This window comes from Bacillus rossius, chromosome 8 (assembly GCF_032445375.1).
Source record: "Bacillus rossius redtenbacheri isolate Brsri chromosome 8, Brsri_v3, whole genome shotgun sequence".
Lineage (NCBI taxonomy): Eukaryota > Metazoa > Arthropoda > Insecta > Phasmatodea > Bacillidae > Bacillus > Bacillus rossius.
This window is the reverse complement of record NC_086336.1, coordinates 49,148,516-49,167,805: the sequence shown is the minus strand read 5'-3', so window position 1 is coordinate 49,167,805 and position 19,290 is coordinate 49,148,516. Positions and strand designations below refer to the sequence as shown.

General features: G+C 35.1%; 1 protein-coding gene across 4 annotated transcripts in view; it reads left to right on the top strand.

The window, feature by feature from the left end:
* Nucleotides 1-16,702, top strand: part of LOC134534887 (phospholipase D1) — a 76,235-nt gene extending 59,533 nt beyond the window's left edge. For all 4 annotated transcript variants that reach the window (XM_063373558.1, XM_063373555.1, XM_063373556.1 and 1 more), the window contains exons 17-23: nucleotides 1,762-1,973; nucleotides 3,460-3,585; nucleotides 5,728-5,836; nucleotides 8,965-9,096; nucleotides 10,460-10,681; nucleotides 15,278-15,400; nucleotides 15,635-16,702. In XM_063373558.1, the coding sequence (XP_063229628.1) occupies nucleotides 1,762-1,973; nucleotides 3,460-3,585; nucleotides 5,728-5,836; nucleotides 8,965-9,096; nucleotides 10,460-10,681; nucleotides 15,278-15,400; nucleotides 15,635-15,736 (1,026 nt within the window). In that variant the 3' untranslated portion in view covers nucleotides 15,737-16,702. The remainder of the gene's footprint in view (nucleotides 1-1,761; nucleotides 1,974-3,459; nucleotides 3,586-5,727; nucleotides 5,837-8,964; nucleotides 9,097-10,459; nucleotides 10,682-15,277; nucleotides 15,401-15,634) is intronic.
* Nucleotides 16,703-19,290: the final 2,588 nt, after the last annotated feature.

Genomic DNA, 19,290 nt, shown 5'->3' with positions numbered 1-19,290 from the left:
TTAGCTCGAAGAAATTTCAGATATTTAATGGGATTGATACCAGGCTGTCTAGCCGACGCCGTCATTATTCCAACTTTTTCTTAACTTCAACAATAACGCTTCACTTAAGCAACATGGCCTCTCATTGGCCGATACACAAAGATCGTTGACTTAATTAATACATAAAAACAAAATACAGACATTCAACAACACATCTGAAAACACTAAAATGTCTCAAATTCAAAATGTGAGTTTTCAACAATGAAAATTCTTTTATGCAAAAATACGTGCAAAAAGTTCAATTTGCTGTTAACGTCAATTGTCTCCTAGAGGGGTCTTGCTAATTGAGGCCTCAAAGTCACTTGGGCTACGCCATAGAGTTTAGCACTCGTAGATACGTCCAACGGACAACAATATAACATAGACATGAAAATGTAAACAAATAATAATAAATAATTAAAAATGTTATTTATAATAAAAACAAAACACTTTCTGTGCACGGGACAGTCATGTAACAGCACAAGTTTAAACTTTTTAGGTTGGCATGACGTAAAAAAAAGACACACAGGACTGTGTAGACCCAACAGGCATGCAAAATGCTGATCCTAGGTAGGCACTAAGTGGAGGTACCACTTGCAAGAAGAAAACAGGTAGGTACTACCTGCAGCTAGCCAACTGACTCTAGAAGTCACACCACAAAAAAAAAGACACAAAGTACAGTACTTTAAAGACAAGAACAAACAATTACAGTTACAAATATAAGCAATTAATATACTATCAAAATATAATATACATAATAAAGGACATAAATCACAAAAAACAAGGAGGGGGAAATGAACAAGGCTTAGAACAAAAGAATAAAAGATAATTGCAAGACAACTAGGTTAATATTTGATACAATATGGAGGTAAGTTGTAAACATTTATATAAAAATAGGCATATATTACAATTTTTGTATATAATTAATATTGCTAGAGTACAGAGTAATTATATTGAGTAACTAAGCCCATAGTTATCAAGTAAATAATTACAGCTTTTTTTGGAACAATAGCATTTGTGAACAAAAAGTGAATTAATACAAATAGCTTTCTACTTTTGATTAAGGGTGTTAGACAATACTTTTGTTTTATAATTTTTAGAATTTCACTTTGTATATTTTGAAGTTTTTCACTGTCAGAAGAGTTGATGTTATTCCAGATTGCGGAATCATATTATAGTTTGGTTCTAATTAATGAAAAGTAAAGTGTAAGTAATTAGTAATTTTCTGATGCAAGGTAAGTAATGTAATTAATCAAAGCTAGGGTTATGTGTGAGCTAGATACCAAAGTTTTAAAATGTTGATGGAAATATAATATTTAGACAAGTGTAATGCCTAGGTATTTAATACATAATTTTTTTCTATATTTCTATTATCTAGCTTATAATCATACCTTATTAAAAATATTTCCTTTTGAAGGATGTCACTAATGTTTTATCTTTATTAAGAGTACACTGATACATTCCAGGTTGGCCCGGCTAAACAATCCAAAATAGTAACAAATTACTTGGAAACTTGACGTTAGTGTGGAAAAACTTTAAAAATTTTTTTTAAGTTACGTCTTTTAACGCACACATCATCGATCAGAGGTTGGGTATCGACTATTGATATATTTCTCAAAATGTTATTTTTACAGGTATGCGTCAATATTTTACAAAAGATAGTTGACAGTGTGCCCGTTTACATTAGCGCTAGTGCCTGGGCGTTCAAGCATGAATGTGATTGGTTTTTCCCCGCCCCCGTAGGTGCTGCGCAGTGTCTCGTCGTGGAGTGCTGGGTTCCTGGACCCCGAGATATGGGAGGAGAGCATACACGAAGCGTACATAAACACAATCAACAACGCCAAGCACTACGTGTACATTGAGAACCAGTTCTTCATCACGCTGGGCATGCAAAGCCACACCGTCCGCAACCAGATCGGCGAGGCTCTCTTCAAGCGAATATTGCGTGCTCACAGGTGAGTACTATCTGCTTTTCAACTTTTTTTTTTAAATTAAACTAAAATGTCGCTTCAGACCCAGCTGTTTCGTCCGGCAGTCAGGAAGACTGACAGTTTAAAGGGTTCTGGGTTCGATCCCCAGTCAAGTATGCCTTCAAAAAATTTTTTCCAATACAGTAGTGTCTTCATAACCGAGTTTTGATTAACGGAGTTACCTTATTATCTGAGCTGACCTAAATTGCCATTACCGATAGCAATTGTTGAAATTTTTGCTTAAGGACCTAGAAAGATTATTGAAATGTTTGGTTATGGACCTAAAAAAGTGATGTAACCATTTTCAAAAGCCTAAAGAAAGTTAACCTCAAAAATTACATCTACTTGTTGGACAAATCTACACTGAAGAAAAGCTGGAAAAATATAAACCTGAAAGGTTATAGTACTTCTGGACTAGCGAAAACCAAGATGATTTTCTCATTGCATCCTTATCAGAGGTTTTACTTATCCGAGGTTGCCACATTTACGAGACTCTACTTTATTTGGGGATATTATGCAGCCCCTTCATCAGACTGTACAAAAAATTGTTAAACCACTGCCACCATTGTGGTTGATTAGTTGAGTTCTTGCCTCCACCAATGTGAAAATGGCCTAAAATATAAGATGCTCTTGAATTAAGAACGACTTAGAATTTAAGGCTCTGTAGGATATATAACGAACTGAAATATAATATTTCCACCAATTAATACGACCTTGAATGTAAGACAAACAGGAATGTAAAATGATCTCAAATATAATACTTTGAATATAAGGAAGATGTGGAATAAAAGGATCTTGAATATAATTTATCTCTATTAGAACATTTAATGTTAAACACAAACAAAAACAAGGTGACCTCGATTGAAAGATAACCTTAAATAAAAGAATGTCATAAATATAAGACCAATCATAATCAAAAATCTTATTTAAATTGTAGTTTACTTTTTGTTTCATTCTAGTGAAATTTCATAATTTGTAAATTATAGTTAAGAAAAGATTTGTTATAAATTACATAGTGTTTTAGTTTCCATTTTATGTAATGTTTTGCTGCAAGTGTTTTATGAATGTACTTAATTTTTTTTCTTTCTAATACTAAAAAGAACTTATAATAGTTCTGAAAAAAATCTTTAATAAGTGAACCTTTTCAAAGCCATTTCACTCGTGATTCATCATCTAAAATGTTGAGTAACTATCATTTTGTTTTCATTTTCTTAAAGAATATCAGTATTTACACTACTACATTATTTCATGCCTTTTTTTTTTTGCTTTAGCAATAACTTTTAATAGTGGAAAACAACTTGGTTTTGCAGTGACTTGGATGATGTGTATATTATCAGTAACCGCACTCAAAATATAACATTTCAGAGACATGTTTTGTAATAAAAAAAATGTCCCTACAGCTCACACACAATCCAGTGAGCTAAAAGGTAGCAGATGCTAACGGGGGTGACTTTACGTGGTGGCTTCGCAGGGAAGGAGCTGTGTTTCGAGTCTACGTGGTGATGCCGTTGCTACCGGGCTTTGAAGGGGAGGTGGGCAGTGCGACGGGAACTGCTCTGCACGCCATCACTCACTGGAACTACGCTTCAATATCTAGGTAGAAGCACTATCGTTCTTGACATAGCAGTTTAACTGTGCTCAATTTCCTTTCCCCTGCTGTCCAATGCCTAATTACTACAGTAGCAATTTTATTTCAGTAATGTTCAAAATCATCTGACTTGTCATCATATGTTATCACAGTCATCATGATCATCAACCATCATTCTTTATCTCCACTCTTCATCAATCTTCATTCATCATTTTGCTTCATCCATCATTTATCATCCATCAATCATCATTCTTCAATCATCAATCCCAAATACCAAATCCCAAAACAAACAAAAAATCCATCAACTGCTGCCGCTTGTGGTCGGGTCAGTAATGTTGAATGCCTCCATCTTTCTCTGTCCCTCAACCATTCCTCCTCCTTCACTATCCTCTCTCCTTCTTCTGAACTTCTTTAACTATCTGCTCTTTCCACCGCATCGTTGGTCTTCCTTGGGGTCAATTCCTGACCAAGTTGCAAAGTTATGGTGTTGTGTTGTGCCTTCAACTCCATAATGCAGAAGGCAATGGTGAACCCCTGCATATTCAGCTCGCTTAATATGCTCCATTCATGCTATGGCCATCTCCCCATGACAATGGCTGGATTTTAACCAGTCTGTGGGATATCATCATCATCATCATCATCATCATCATCATCATCATCATCATCATCATCATCATCATCATCATCATCATCATCATCATCATCATCATCATCATCATCATCTTAGTCAGTCATCCAGGATGAAAAATATATTATGAGATGATCAGGTGGAGTGGACACAGTCATGTCAAATCAGAAACACTTTTAAGCTTCCTCTTGCCTTTGTAACCTTTGATTAGATAAAGCTGTGTTTTCTTTTGTTGCTAGTACAGTGAAACATTGTTATATCATTCCTAAGGAATAAAGGTTTTACATTGTTAGTGAAAACTTCATAACAGGGTAAAAATTACATTGCAAATTAGGTTGGAGGACAAAATGATATATTAAACAGGAAAATTTTGTGTGTTTAAACAAGAGTAATTTTATAACAGGGTTCCACTGTGTTTCACTTTGTAGCCTGTACCTCGAATAACTATTTCGTAACTGACTTAACTTAGAACTACCGTGGAAGTAATATACTACTTGGCATACTGTTTGTTGGGCCATATGGATGATGTGTGCACAAACTACTTTCAGTGGGACAAAGGTTTGAAGTTTATGTGGGGGAAAAATGTTATGTTTTCAATAGAAAAGTTTCAGATTTTTTTAAGAAACACAAATAAACTACAGTTGACTCCTTAACCAGCCACCTTTTAATGATTTCGATAATATGATGACTCACGGACATGTTCCGACAGGTCCCTAGTGTCTAGCTCCTGATTTGGTGTGGTGTTGACCAGTTGAAAGGCGACATGTTGAGGGACTTTGCTGTACATGTTTCAATTAGTGAAACAAAGTGTATTTCAAAAATAATTTGTAAATTATTATATTAAATTATTCTTTTAGCCATATTCAGATTTATCTTTTTTCAAATAATTACATTTGACTATGCATAATTTGTGGAATCTAGTTATGCCTGGTACCTTGAATCGAGGACAATAATCATAAGAATGAGTAGGGACAGGAAAGGAATTCATAGTGAATTGCTTCATCCTGTTTCATATTAAGGTCAATGAATCATCTTTGTAGCTTGAAATTTGTATCAAAATTTGGGACCAAATGGATAAGTAAATAATAAACTTTGCTTTGTTTGATCTTGCATCTCTTATTAACTTGTGTTTTTAAATTACTAGTGTTGATACATTTTTCAACCACACAAATGCATGCTACTTTATTTTTATTGTTCTGTGTAATTCTTTCTTTAAACCCTTAACACAAATTATTTTATTGTTAAAATACATCACTTATCACAATAAAAATAACTCTAAGAAACATTTGAGTATTATATTTGTTTAATAAATCACTATCGTTATAAGCAAATAAAACATTAGAAATAAAAAAACATATCATCGGTATCTTATATTTAAAAAATGTAATTGGCTTAAAAATAACACCATAAAAATTTTTTTCTTATCAATGACTTATGTTCCAAACAACCTTGATGAACACTGAATTGTAATACACTGGTAAATGCTAACTGTTGCTTGTATACCTTGGGCCATGTGTTTGCAGAGGTAAGAATGCAGTATTAAACAGGTTGAAAGAGGCAGGTGTGTCAGATCCATCAGAGTACATATCCTTCTATGGCCTGCGCACATATTCTGTCCTTGATGGAGACTTGGTGAGTAGCTTTCAGGCAAACTTAACATGCATTCACATTCATACTTGACTACGTATTTATTTGGCATTGATGTTTTGATTTTGTTAAAAAATAATTTCTTTTATTTTGCTTCTCGCTTTACTTCTTATGGCTTGGTCTCACAACCTAATTTGATTTGTTTGTTTTTACAAAATTATGTACTGCCACTGGCTATTGAGTTCTAATCAAATTATAAAGTTTACTAGTTATTTATAAAAAAAATTTAACTCTGTACCTCTCTTACATTTGTTGTCCTGCCACAAATATTTTTAACAGATATCCACATAATTGTTATACCACGACGAGTGTAAGAAGGTGTGCAAGTAGTCGTAATATCATTACTTTGTGACATTTTACTCTCGTGATATTAAACTAAGTGAATATCTGTTGAAAATATTTGTGGCATAACAACAAATGCAAAGGAGTTATCGAGCTCAAAATTTTAGGCTTAACCCTGTAACGCCCCTCGTGCCCTTGATTTTTAGTGTTATAACACCTCTTAAAAGTCCTAGGAAACAGCTGAGCAACAAGCTACAAAATTCACATAAAATTCGAACATCACCAGAGGTGGCACGAGGCGGGGAACAAAATAATTTAGAAACTCCCTACAAACAATCCATTTGGGAGTCAGTGGATCGGTAGAAATATACATATAGGTACTCAATTAAATAAAAACAACAAAATAAGTCATGTGATCTATAGGCTTGCTGGTTTATTTATATTAATATTCTTTTATGTAGTGCATAATCTTTCTTTAATTAGATTTTACCAGAAAAGATGAAGGCAGATTAACCATTGATCAACCAATTAGCATTTTAACATCTTAGCAATCATTAATGAAGAAAACATGAACACAATTTATAGTGCTAGCGAGTCCGGACCGCGAATCTAGCGAAAATTTAACAAGGTTATAGCCATAGTGAAATGTTTACAAAAATAGTTAGAATATATTGCCTTGGTTTTGAATCTTATGCAAAAAAATTACAATATCACCATGTCCAATAAGGGTTAATTCTTCTTGAGTCATAATTACTGAAGATATAACTTTACATAGTTCACAAAAACTTCTCCCCTGTACACTGGCACACCAAGATTAATGAAATTTGGTCGTTCAGAACTCACGACCAGGTAAAATTCGGCGGGAAGAGCAGAATAAATTTGGTTGGGGTTCACTCAATTGACTTTCAATCAAGACCATTTGTGGAGGGGTGACTCTCGGATGACGGGGGTGTTTCTTCAATCGGTAGGTATCTCTTGCACCCTGCCTGCAACAAGGTCCAATATCGACAGAGATTAGACCAAGTAGCAGACAGACCATCAATCAGGCAAAAGCCCGCTAAAAGGGAGCGAATTGGGGGATATATTGAATGCAAAAGACTCACCGAAGCAGGGTGATGACAGATGATTCCATTCATGTTGTGCGATCGCCAGTTAGGACGCGCATCGCGGAGATGTCGCGGAAGCACAAAGAAAAGAATTTAAAATAATTATACTAAAACGTAGCTATTCGGGTTGACTGACTAACTAACAGAAGACAAAGAAAAGTTTTAGGGAAAAATTCCCTCGGCCAAGACGATTACATCCTATAGCGCAGAAGAAGGCAGATCTGCACGCGATTTATTATTCAAGAAGCAGTTCGACAGAGACGCCGATGTAGTCAGACCAACAGCCCGCGCATTAATTCATCATGGCGGCTAGATCGTCAAAAAAAAAAAAGACGCTGGGACCCGGTTGGCCGAAAAAGGGGGGGGGGGGGGGGGGGGGGGGGGAGACATGGCTCAGCGCCGAAAGGAGCCGAAGACGTCCGAGGCAAGGTAAAACGAAGGTCTGTTGCTTGGTAAAAACCTCTATAGCCGTCGAGCGCCGCGCGCTCTATGGAGGCGCAGTTGAACTAAGTTTAACTTCGACTCGCAAATCTCGCGCTAGGTGACTTGCAACCAGCATGGGGCTAAAGGGGTGGGGGACAAGTGTGCTCTCTGGCGGCCAAAGAAAAGAGAGAGGGAGAGACTTAAGGACACGGCCACTAGTGTGCGCCGAAAACCAGGGAAAGAGAACTAGGATAAAAAAGGTTTGATATGAGTGTACAGAAGTCTGACAAAAATTAAATAAGAATAAAAATGCAAAAAATTTAAAAATGAAAATTTGAGCCTAAAAATTAAAATCTGTGCCAATCATACCAATAAACGGCACAACCCTTAAATAAAAGTAATAATGAGAAAATTAAAAAAAAAATGAACGTGGTGTGTGGGACGGATCCTTAAAAGGGTTTTTTGTTACCCGTATTCCAAGAAGTTGACAAAAATTTTTATAGGGCAGAAATTCTGCACAAAATTATCTTACAATACAGGTTTCATACGCCTCAATATCCTTAAAAAAAAGTCCATTATTTGTCTTGTATAAGAGCCCTTAAAAGTTCTTAAATTTCACAAAAAATACGTAAACATTCCTTAATAAAGAGTGATAGCATGCAAGTAATGGATAAATGCAGGTATTTTAATGTTCTTTTGTTTCTGACTCGGCAGAAAACAGTGCTTAACGCATGCGCAAAACAGTAGGTGAATTTTGGGCCACGTGATTAGATTATATGTATAAAAAAACATTCTGAATTCATTATTTGTATTTTGTATCGCACTTTTAGACTGAAAATGTGTGTTTTACTGTCTTACTTTGAACTAATGAAGTATATGTTAATGTGATAAAATTAAATGTTAGGGCTTCCAATTTCAGTTAGATTCTATGCTTGGGTTAGATATTTGTTCCAGAGATAATTATGGACAACAGGGGCATATGTGTAAGAATTGAACTACAGTAACCAAGTAAATTATTTTTTGTGCATTAACAATTAACATTGTTATTTTCTTGACGGGTTTTCTTCCTCTTGATTGTGGTGGAGGCAATGATGTAATGGGGTCTTAAAAGTTCTCAATTTTCTATTGCACTAGAATGTACGAACCATGCAATAGTTGACTACTGAAATATAATGTAAGAATTTTTTTCCTCCTCCAATTTGTGAGAGGAAATTGTGCATGATGTAAAGATTGACATTATTTTGTTTAATGACATGTTGATGTTACTAATTTTTTTTTTCTTTCCTGTGGCTAAATGCGAAGGTAACAGAGTTGATCTACGTTCACTCCAAGCTACTGATTGTGGATGACGTGACAGTTATCTGTGGGTCCGCTAACATCAATGATCGTAGCATGCTGGGTCGAAGAGACTCTGAGATAGCCGTTATCATACATGTAAGCAATCCCAAAGCATAAAATATGTGTGTTCTTTCAAGTTTATAAACATAATAATTAAAAAAAAAACTTTGTTTAAAGCTGTCTTCATGAAGCCACTTTACTTACTAGTGGTGAAGATCAATTAATTATTTAATTAAATGGCAGCAGTAACCAAATATTACTATAGCTGTTTTTCTTCTTTCTGGTTTATGATTATTCGTTGATGGAGGCAGATTTAAAGTAATATTAAAGTGAACCATGCTTGTTGCAAATGGTGAGGCGATGTGTAACTTTAAATCCATTTATGTTAGGAATGAGTGGAAGAGTTGGTTCATATTTTTACAATGAATGATCTGGGTGTGAGTGTGTTTTTTTAACACTTAGTTATTTAAGACAGCTTGTGTGTGATTTTTGCTATTAATTTTTTTCAATGAAGTCTTCTATCCAAAACAACTTAAGTAGTTATTTATTCAAGATATTTATTGTACCTCAATTCTTTTCAGTTATTTATTAAAAAATACCACATAATATACTTTCCTTTATTTGTTTTTCTTATCATCACTACTCCATTACTAGTTTGTTAGGCACCTAAGGCACACACTGGAAAGTGATGAATGTAACAAACACTTTAATTTAATATACACAAAATAGTTATTAAACATTTTTTTTTTCCATTAATTTTTAGTTGAATAGTATGATTGAAAATGTAACTAATTTATCTCTATCTGTACCAAATAAGCAAGAAGTTTCACTTCTTTCGCTTGTTGACTCCACGCACACGTGCACACACACACACACACACACACACACACATGTGTGTGTGTATGTATATATGTGTGTGTGTCTATATATGGACGTAGTTATGCAAAAAAGGAACCTACCCACATGAAACCTATTCTGAGTATTTTGAAGTTAAAGTTCATTATAAATTGTAATTCTCCTAGTGATAATATAATGTGGGTATAATTTTAATGGTCTAGTATAAATACTGATATAATAATAGCAACGACGGTACGATCAACCTTGTACTATTTTAATTTATTTTCAAATAAAATATAATAAAATTGTGGGTAGGTTCCTTTTTGCATAACTACGTCCATATGTGTGTATATATATATGTATATATATGTGTGTGTGTATATATATGTATATATATGTGTGTGTGTATATATATATGTGTGTGTATATATATATATGTATGTATATTGTATATATATATGTGTGTATATATATGTATGTGTATATATATGTGTGTGTGTGTATATATGTGTGTGTGTGTATATATGTGCGTGTATATACATACATACATGTATAGATAGATATAGAGAGAGAGTAACATTTCAGGGGTTGTGAAATGCACGTGTGTTGCGGGACGGGACAGGACAGGGAGTTTGAGGAGGGCGTGATGGACGGCAGAGCGTACCAGTGCGGCCGCTACGCGGGGGGCCTCAGGCGACAGTTGTTCCGGGAGCACCTGGGGCTGCTGCTGGCCTCCGCGAGCGGGGACGGCGACGCCCCCGACATCAGCGACCCGGTGTGCGCCCACTTCTACCGGGACGTGTGGATGGCGAGGGCAGCCGAGAACACCGCCATTTACGAGGATGTGAGCCCGTGTTTTGTTTCCCGGTAGCAAGGAATCTCATTGTTTTCAGGATTCTTGTACCATGGCATTCCTTTGCCAATATTTACATGATTTATTAATGTTTCTATATATCTATATATGCATATATACACATACATATACATATATATGTGTATATATTAGGGATGGGGCGAGTCCTGATTTCCTCGAATCCGTATCCTAACTCAAATCCTGGACTGGAATTGCCGAATCTCGAACCCAAACCCGAATCTTTTAGTAGATGATGTCCACATATCTAATGTAAGTGAGATGTATTCTGCTTGCACTAAAAGTCCCTTGACTTTATCACATGTAGTTTGGTACATTTCTGGTATAAGTGTATATAAAGACAAAAATTTTTTCTTGAGAAATTTCAGTTTTAGTACAGATTAGCGGTTAGGATTTTTTCTATAAATAAGCTAGAGGTCTGCGAGCCTAATAATTTTACTTCGAGCCGAGCTCGAGCGAGCTCGAGCTTTTGTGGTACAGTTACACTTTTGGGAAATTATTTTTATCTTAAACTTAGTATAATGTTTAAATAAAATATTAAATTGAAGTGGGCTTATTAATTTTGGGTAACTATTTACAGTGTGTGTTTACATTTTGCACTGCTAGAAAAAAATAACATTTTTTTCCATTGAATCTTACCTGTTTCCATTGGTTCATTAGTAACTGATATTATCCAACTAACATAATCAAGTATATGTTTGTGTAAATGTATCATATCTTTGGAAAAAATTCATCCTTGTCAATTTTTCTGGAGTCCTTACTGAGCTTCAACAAACTTAGCACCAAAAATCATGTTGTTTGAAAAGTACATTCACATTGTTTCAACTTTTCTACTTGTCAGCACAATAATTCTGAGAGAGATTGTCACAGAGTATTAAATTCTGTTCTTTAATCTATCATGTAGAACAATAATTTGTTCTTCACGTTCAGGAGTTAAATTAGCTCTATGATTGGAGATAGTGTTTCCAGCAGAAGAGAAGCGTCTCTCACTGGCAACCTACTTGGCAGGAATGCTTTAGTAAAATTGCTTAACCTCAAAATTAGTGTCACAAATATCTGTAACTGGTCATTAAATTTTAATCATTGAAAGTAATAAAAATAAAAGCATTTTACTTCATTCAATTTACACTTGCAGAAAAAAAAACCTATCATGCGGGACCTCGTAAACGAGTTTTACTGTATTTTTTTCCCGTAAATAGTAAAAAACCGAATCCTTTGACGAATCCAAATCAGACCCGCCGAAGCTTCGAATCCCTAGGATTCGGCGGATTCGGCGGATATTGGATTCGGTTGCCCCATTCCTAGTATATATACATATATAGATATATAGAAACATTAATAAACAATGTACAGGGTGTCTACCGACCCTGGAAAACCTGGAAAACCTGGAAAAATCAGGGAATATTGTAATTAGGGAAAAATCACGGAATTTTTCCAAAAATCAGGAAATTTTTGTTTGGTAGGTTGTAGTTGGCAATTTTTTTTGTTTATTGATCAGGTTTCATTAACGTAGCATCAAGTGTATCCCCTCCCATTTTTATTTTTGAATGGCAAATAATGAACAGTTCCCACATCCATTTTCGGATTCGGAAGTGGTGTCAAATCACGTGATACAAACTGGTTCAAGCCGGTCTGTTATCCTGCTGACGTGACGTGCTGTGGCATATGCTTCCCATGTTCGGATTATACGGACAGGTGTATTTAATTTTAAGTATCTATGGATGCTCCCATCGTAAACTGGGCATTTTTGTTAGTTTTGAAAATACGTATTACAGACACTTTTGGTGAAGATTCGACATAATTGCTAGAAATTGGTAGCTGTGGGCTTCATACGGTCCATGATTCTTTCAAAACTGGAATTTCTGTTACACAATGGGACGTTGTTAGTTTTTTGAGGCACGGTTACTTTTTGTTTAAGCATGTACCTGCATGGAGGGCAGATTACATTAGAATAACTGGATCAGAGCTTTTTCCCAAGAAATTTTGTGCAATCAGATGGTTAGAAAATACTGCAGTTGCTGAGCGTGCCATGAAAACGTTACCCCACCCAAAGAAATTTGTTAGTGAAGTTTCTATTTCATCTGTCTCTTTCAATGTAGTGAAAAGTGCTCTTGAAGATAGTCTTCTAGAAGTAAAATTGACATTCTTCCACTCTTTAGCATCAAAGCTGGAATTGTTTCTTACAATGTTCCAAAGTGAAGCACCCATGGCACTTTTTCTCTATGATTCACTGGTAGACATTTTATTAACTTTGGCAGGAAAGTTTGTGAAACCAGAGGTACTGAAGAGCTTTAGGGACAAACGCAATGTATCTCGATTGGATGTAGATAACCAGGAAAATCTATTGACTGCTAACAATATCAAGTTGGGTTATGCAGTACGCCATGCCATCAAGAAAGAGAAAGTACCAGAAAATGCTGTCCTGTTACTGAAAAATGATGTTAGGACTTGTCCAAAGGTTATGGTAAAAAAAACTTCAAGACAAAATTCCCCGGAAGTACAAACATACCGAGGAAATTTCCTGCTTAAAGTCTGTCTGTGGCTTTAAATTCGGGTGTGAGGAAACAGCGTGTGAAGTACAGTTTTTAATGTTGTCTTCGAAACAGGTGGCTATCAGGACAAGAAGCTGATACATTGAGTGATCATATCAGTTGGTATGTTCCTCGCAAGATTCTGAAGCACTGTTCTCGTCGTTTTCTCGAGAAGACAGGCACCTTGATCACTTGTGGATGCTCATTCTTAAGGCACATACAGTAGCTGCTAAAACAGGCCTTATAAAGTTTGTAAGGGGGATGTTGGTACTTTCCCATGGAAATGCATCTTTGGAAAGATGATTTTCAGTGAATTCTAATCTGCTGACTGAAAACTTGCAGGAAGAAACACTGATTGCACAAAGACAAGTGTACGACTTTGTTCAACGTTCTGGATGTGTAGAGCATGTTGATATCACCAAGTCCATGTTACAGTATGTAAGAAATGCTAGTTGTAGGCGTAAGGAAGCCCTGCAAACAAAACAAAAAGAAAAGGAAGCTGTAGGCAGGAAGAAGGCAGAAAAAAGAAGAGTTGAAGAGGAGATCAAGGCATTGTAGTTTAAGAAGGCTCGAGTGTTGGATTTGGCTCGTTCTGAAGCAAGTGCAATAGACGCAAAAGTTGAGTCACTGCGAAATTGACCGGAGCTTCCTTTTACTAATGCTTTTTGCAAAAGTAATTGTGTGAAATATTTGTAGCAGCATGTTTTATTTTCCATCAATTGAGTCACTTTGGCCACGTCTGGAAGAAGGTAATTTTTTTACTAATTTAAGTAAGTTGAAATACTTTGAAACCTGTCAATGTATTGTTATGCAGTTTTTCAGTTTCGTGGAATGTCGTAATTGTGTTAAAGAAAACCTGGAAAAATTCAGTTTTAGACCTGGAAAACCTGGAAAAATCAGGGAATTTCATTTACTAGATTTGGTAGACACCCTGAATGTATATATAATAATATAAATAATGTGTGTGTGTGTGTGTATAAATATATACACACACGCACATCCATCAAATTAAAAACCAAAAAAGAAACACTTCAATTATTTTTTTTGCGTATTGAAAATATCTACGGATTTATCAAATCTTTCTTATTGCGTTTTAAAATTCCTTTATCAGTAGCTAACCAAATTTTTTAATGTAACAGTATTCATTCCTTTTGAAGCCTGACTATTGGAACAATTAAAATACAAATTTATTTTAAACAAGTATTATTAAACAGAAACACCAATCTAAATGTTTATCTTTCAGGTTATTTGGTAATACAGTGGACTCCTGTTTATCTGGGGTAATGAATGGCAAGGGGTCCAACGATAAATTGAAAAATACTGTTAAAGCAATGTCAAAAAAAAACTGATTGAAGTATTATCATTCCAACTATTTAGACAAACACTGTAACACCTGCCCCTCAAAGTAATGAAAGTGGAAATATGGCACGGTTAATCCGAAAACTGGGTAACCCGCACCCGGATAGTCTGGAGTCTACTGTAGTTATTTTTTAGTATTTTACAGTAAGCTATACTTGTTTTTGAAAACTTTCAGGATCATTTTAAAATAAATTGGTAAAAATACATCGCAAATTACTGATTTAAAAGACAGCCAAAATGCTCCCAAAATAAAATTCTCCGTAATTTTTGTTATGTAATGAATAAAATAACTTTCAGTATTTTTTGGAAGGTTTAAAAATTACTGGCAAAATTTTTGCTGTGACTTAATTGTATAAATATTATAATTTGTGAGTCTGTATAGTGTTCTATTCAAGATTCCAGAGCTGAATCAAAATATTGCCCATCAAAAGCTCTGCAAAAAAAAAATATTTTTAAAGTAACGTTAGGCAGTATAAGGCAGAAGAAATTATATTTCTTAAGCAACACTAGATAGTAGAAAGAAGAAAAAATTACTACTAAGCAGATGTCGTAAAAGTTTGATGATTAAAAAAATTATTGTAAGGTTTAGTGTAAAATAAAATAAAAATTGGTTATTGATTTTAGGTATACTAGCATGTTTTCCTGTCGCATAGTTAGTAGCATGACATGCTTGTTGCAGGTGTTCCATTGCATTCCCACCGACAAAGTACTGGATTTTCAATCACTCAGGAAATATCAACAGGAGGAAACAATGTCCTACACGGACCCAGTATTGGCTTCTAAAATGCTGGACAAAATAAAGGTAAGTAAACTAGTGCTAATGACCAATCTTTTCAGTGTCATATTAGTGCACTTTCACAAATGTAGTTTTCAGACATATATTTAGTATTATTTTTACCTCGGAAAATAGTCAAAGCATGCAGGCAAATAATATCCACAACAATGAAGCATTTTTTATTATGTAAATAAAAAAAATCGAAAATATATTTTTTTTGTTGGGAAAAAGGAAATGTAACACACTTTATAATGTTCTCAGGGTCATTTGGTGAAGTTGCCATTGGAGTTTCTGCGAGATGAAGTTCTGACACCTCACGCAAGTTCGGTCCACGGTATGATGCCAACAGTGCTCTGGACATAGTGCAGTGCCTACGGTTCACCGAGATGATTTTTGGGTTATGTCGAGAGAGTCTAAAGACTTTTTTTTAAGTTAACTCGTGGCCAAGTTGACGGCTCATAGAATTTGGTTTTATGTGTTGTGGTCCAAAGAATCATGTGTATTTTATAAACACATTTTAAAAGTATTTTGTTATGTGGTTAGTGAGTTGTAATTCTACACCAAAGTATTTTATTAAGTCAAACCAAAATCTTTGAAAACTTTTTTTAGTGATATATTTTAACTGCCTTCTTTTACAGGAATATTTTTTATTGTCATGGTATCAAGTAGTACACTTGCAGATTTTAAATACTCATTCTGTATAACTAGAATTGTTGTTCATATGACAAACTTTACACAGAGAAGTAAGTATGCATTGCTTGCCATATTTCATGAAACACTTTTTAAAATGTGTTTTAATGTGGCTGAAAGGCAATCAGTATGTCAGTTTATGTTTTAATTATTCACAAAACGTTTATAAATGTTATTACATTTTGATATTTTTTTTAAATCTTTAAACAGTTTCAATATTGTTAATGAACATGGTTTTTAATGTTATGATAGTTTATTAGGTAATTTTACTGAAGGTTTATGTGAGCTGTTGGTAGCATTATTTACATGTACGTGAAAGTATGATGTGAAATCTATGATATGAACAATTGTGTTTTAGAGTAAATACAAATAGCAGGAAGAGAATATTTATATAAGTATTACAGCTGAAGGGAGGTTTCACTTTATCTTGGAGTGTTTGAACTATTTTTTTTTTTTTGTTCATTGTTCATGTAAAATTGGAATTGATTTTGGTGTATTAGCCAGAAATATAGGTTGAACCATCTGCGAACATTTTACTGACAAAATTTAAATGCTACTTAGGGGTCGTCCATTAATCACGTGATGTTTTTTTAGCAAATTTTTAACATTCCTCCCCCCTAGTGATTTGTGGTGAGGTTTCAGACTACACCCCCCCCCCCCCCCCCCCCCCCCCCCCCCCCCCCCCACCCAATAAATCACGTGTATTTTTTGGTACAAAATATTTTTTTTTAAAAATTTAAGAATATTATCTTTAAATATATAGGTATAATCTAATTTAATTCTGGAAAATTAAACACAGTGATAAAAATGTCCAGACACACATTAAGGTTGCAGTTTATTCTCACTGGCATAAAAAATATTAAAGGAAAGGCTTATATGTGATTTACGCATGTATTCGGCGCCAAAATCACAGTCTTACTGGCGACTGGCAAGCCGACGCGGGTGGTTGCATTGTTTCGCGGGCGGGGATATTGTTGCCTGGCTACGGCGAGTCAAGGTCACGCATCGCTTTTCGGTTTAGTAGAAATCGCGCGAAAACAATAAATACACGTGATATCTCTCTACACCCCCCCTCCCCCCTTGTGATATTTCGTGATTTTTCCCGACTCTCCCCCCCCCCCCCCCCCCCCCCCCTTTTTCGAGCCTCACGTGATTAATGGACGATCCCTTAATACAAATCTTCTTAAGGTGCATATCGTAACTGGGGGTATGATTGTAAAAATATTAAACCAAAGTGATGTCCACTTATACCCTTCTTCACCCCTGTGCCATATGATACATAGATATAATGACAATGCAAACGTCCAGTTATTTAAAGCAGACCAAACTCTTTGTTATTGAAAAAGAATTGTCTTGGTTTAAGCTTGACCTCCTTAAAATATTTATTCACGATCACTCATTATGCTTATGTTACTTATTTTGTAATTTAATTTAGAATTTTGGTTGTAATAGTAAGTACTAATAATATGAAGACTTAGAAACGTTAAGGGCCCCACCTACCTGGTCACACAAATGGTGTGCAAAGCTTCAGGAAAAACTACACGATACCCAAGTGGTGTCTGTTTACAAAGAGCATTTAAGAGTTCGCTGAGGGCCGATAAGTAGTTTTGTTTCCAGATTAAGTTTTTTTAACTGTCTGTTTAGAAGAGTTAAATTGGCAAAAAGGAGTGTTTTCAGACTAATTTTTAGGCATAAAACAATCGATATCATCCCGCCTCACTAACACAGATACACCCCTAATGAGGTGGGCTTCTTAAGTGCAGTGTTTGATAGATGTGGAATTCATTGTGTGATTAACGTATTTCTGGACTCTGTAGCTGCTGGGGGCATTATCTGGAAGGTGGCTTCACACATGAGCCATCTCCGGATTCGTTACTGGCAAGACAGTAAAAATAAGTATCCACATCTTAAGTCTATTTTCATTAATACAACACCCTAAAATTTACATACTTAACTTAAGTCATCATATTTAAATTGTAGATTACATTTAGCATCATACATGAACAATGCCTCAATATGAGGTAATTAAAAAAAAATGTGATGTAGGGTTGAAATATTTTATACACAACACACGATAATATAGACACGAAAGGATGTGCCTCGTTAATTTTTTTTTTTTTTTTTTTTTTTGGGTTGGGGGGGGGGGGGGGGGGGAAGGAAAGCCGGGGACCTTGGAAACTTCAAATTTAAATCTGGTTGAATGGCCAAATGTTTTTCACTCTACTAGTTGGGCCCATTGAAAGAGTTTTTCATAGGTTTTACAAATGTTTGAATTTTTTAAGGAAATGAAAACAAAGCATTAATATTGTCTTTACGTGAAAATAAAATGAAAACTAAAATTCTTTGTTAAAATTTTATTTTTTTCGAAAATTGTGTACAGAACTATGAAAAGTCCTATATTCTTGGAATATGCTACAATTTTTTAAAATAAAATTTTAAAATTTACAGTATCCTACAGAGTTATTGGTAGAATTGCGTTTCAGATTTTATTACATTAGGAATTTTATTTCATTCGAAATTGCTTCACATTCTATATCAGGGTTCTCCAAACTTTTTAGCCTAAGTGTCACACTGACTCCTCCACTAAGTCCTAAGGGCCAAGACCTAACTAACTCATCTTTTCCATTGTACTGTAAAACTAAGGTCGGCCAGATACCTGGCATCGGTGGTGCTTGGAGACTGGTGTTAGCCCTTGGGCTGCAATTTGGAGACCCCTGTTCTAGGTCATCTTCACATTCAAATGGTCTCACATTCACATTTGAGATCATCACTTATTCCAGATTGTTTCACATTCCAGATCCTCTCACATTCTAGAAGTTTAACATTCCAGAACATTTCATATTCTAGATCATCTCGCATTCAAAGTGGTTATATACACGCAGGGTTACCTTATATTAGATGTGGTCCTGTATTCAAGAACATCAGTTGACCTTGATGGTCGAGCAATCGGATTTGTTGGTCTGGGTTTGATTCTCGTTGGAGTCGAAAATTGATTTTTCGCAAGTGGGAAACACAACTGACGTGCTGTGATCCGGCTGGTTTTCTCGCTCGATTCTCGTTACCGTTCATTGTCCTCATTGACGTCAATTTAAATGAGATGTTAAGCTCTTAATACATTTATTCATCCAAGAAAATTATACAGGAGGCTGTCTTACATTCAGACTTTCACTATATGGTTGGAGTAATGTAATAATTAAAATTTTAAAAAAATTGGCATTTGTATACGT